Source organism: Cariama cristata, unplaced genomic scaffold (genome assembly GCF_000690535.1).
Source record: "Cariama cristata isolate BGI_N322 unplaced genomic scaffold, ASM69053v1 scaffold32125, whole genome shotgun sequence".
Classification (NCBI taxonomy): Eukaryota; Metazoa; Chordata; class Aves; order Cariamiformes; family Cariamidae; genus Cariama; species Cariama cristata.
In genome coordinates, this window is record NW_009617445.1 from 6,984 (window position 1) to 7,279 (window position 296).

The 296-nt window shown below is 52.7% G+C and overlaps 1 protein-coding gene across 1 annotated transcript in view; it reads right to left on the reverse strand.

The window, feature by feature from the left end:
• The window catches only part of ASB6 (ankyrin repeat and SOCS box containing 6), a 4,464-nt gene that overhangs the window by 2,764 nt on the left and 1,404 nt on the right, over positions 1 to 296 (reverse strand). Inside the window, 1 exon segment of the mRNA XM_009700539.1 lies at positions 27 to 77. Within this exon segment, the coding sequence (XP_009698841.1) occupies positions 27 to 77 (51 nt within the window).

The following is a 296-nucleotide window of genomic DNA, read 5'->3' on the forward strand; positions in this document are numbered from 1 at the left end:
GGTGAAGGCGGGCGGTGGGGCCCCGCCAGCCGCTCGGGCTCCTCGCTGGCCAGATCGAGGGGACTGCTCTCATGGATCTGCACAGAGCAAAAGGGAAAAAAAAAACAAAAAACAACAACATACTAGTAAGTATTAAAGACTATTTGTAAGTACCTCCAGAGAGTCGCTGCTGGGGCTTCATCATGACCAATTTAAGAGCGTATTTGAACCAATCCCCAAAAATCAAAGTGAATCTTCCTCGGTGTATCCATGTGCAGAGGCTTGTCTTCTCCCGCCCCCCTCCCACCCCCCCCCCC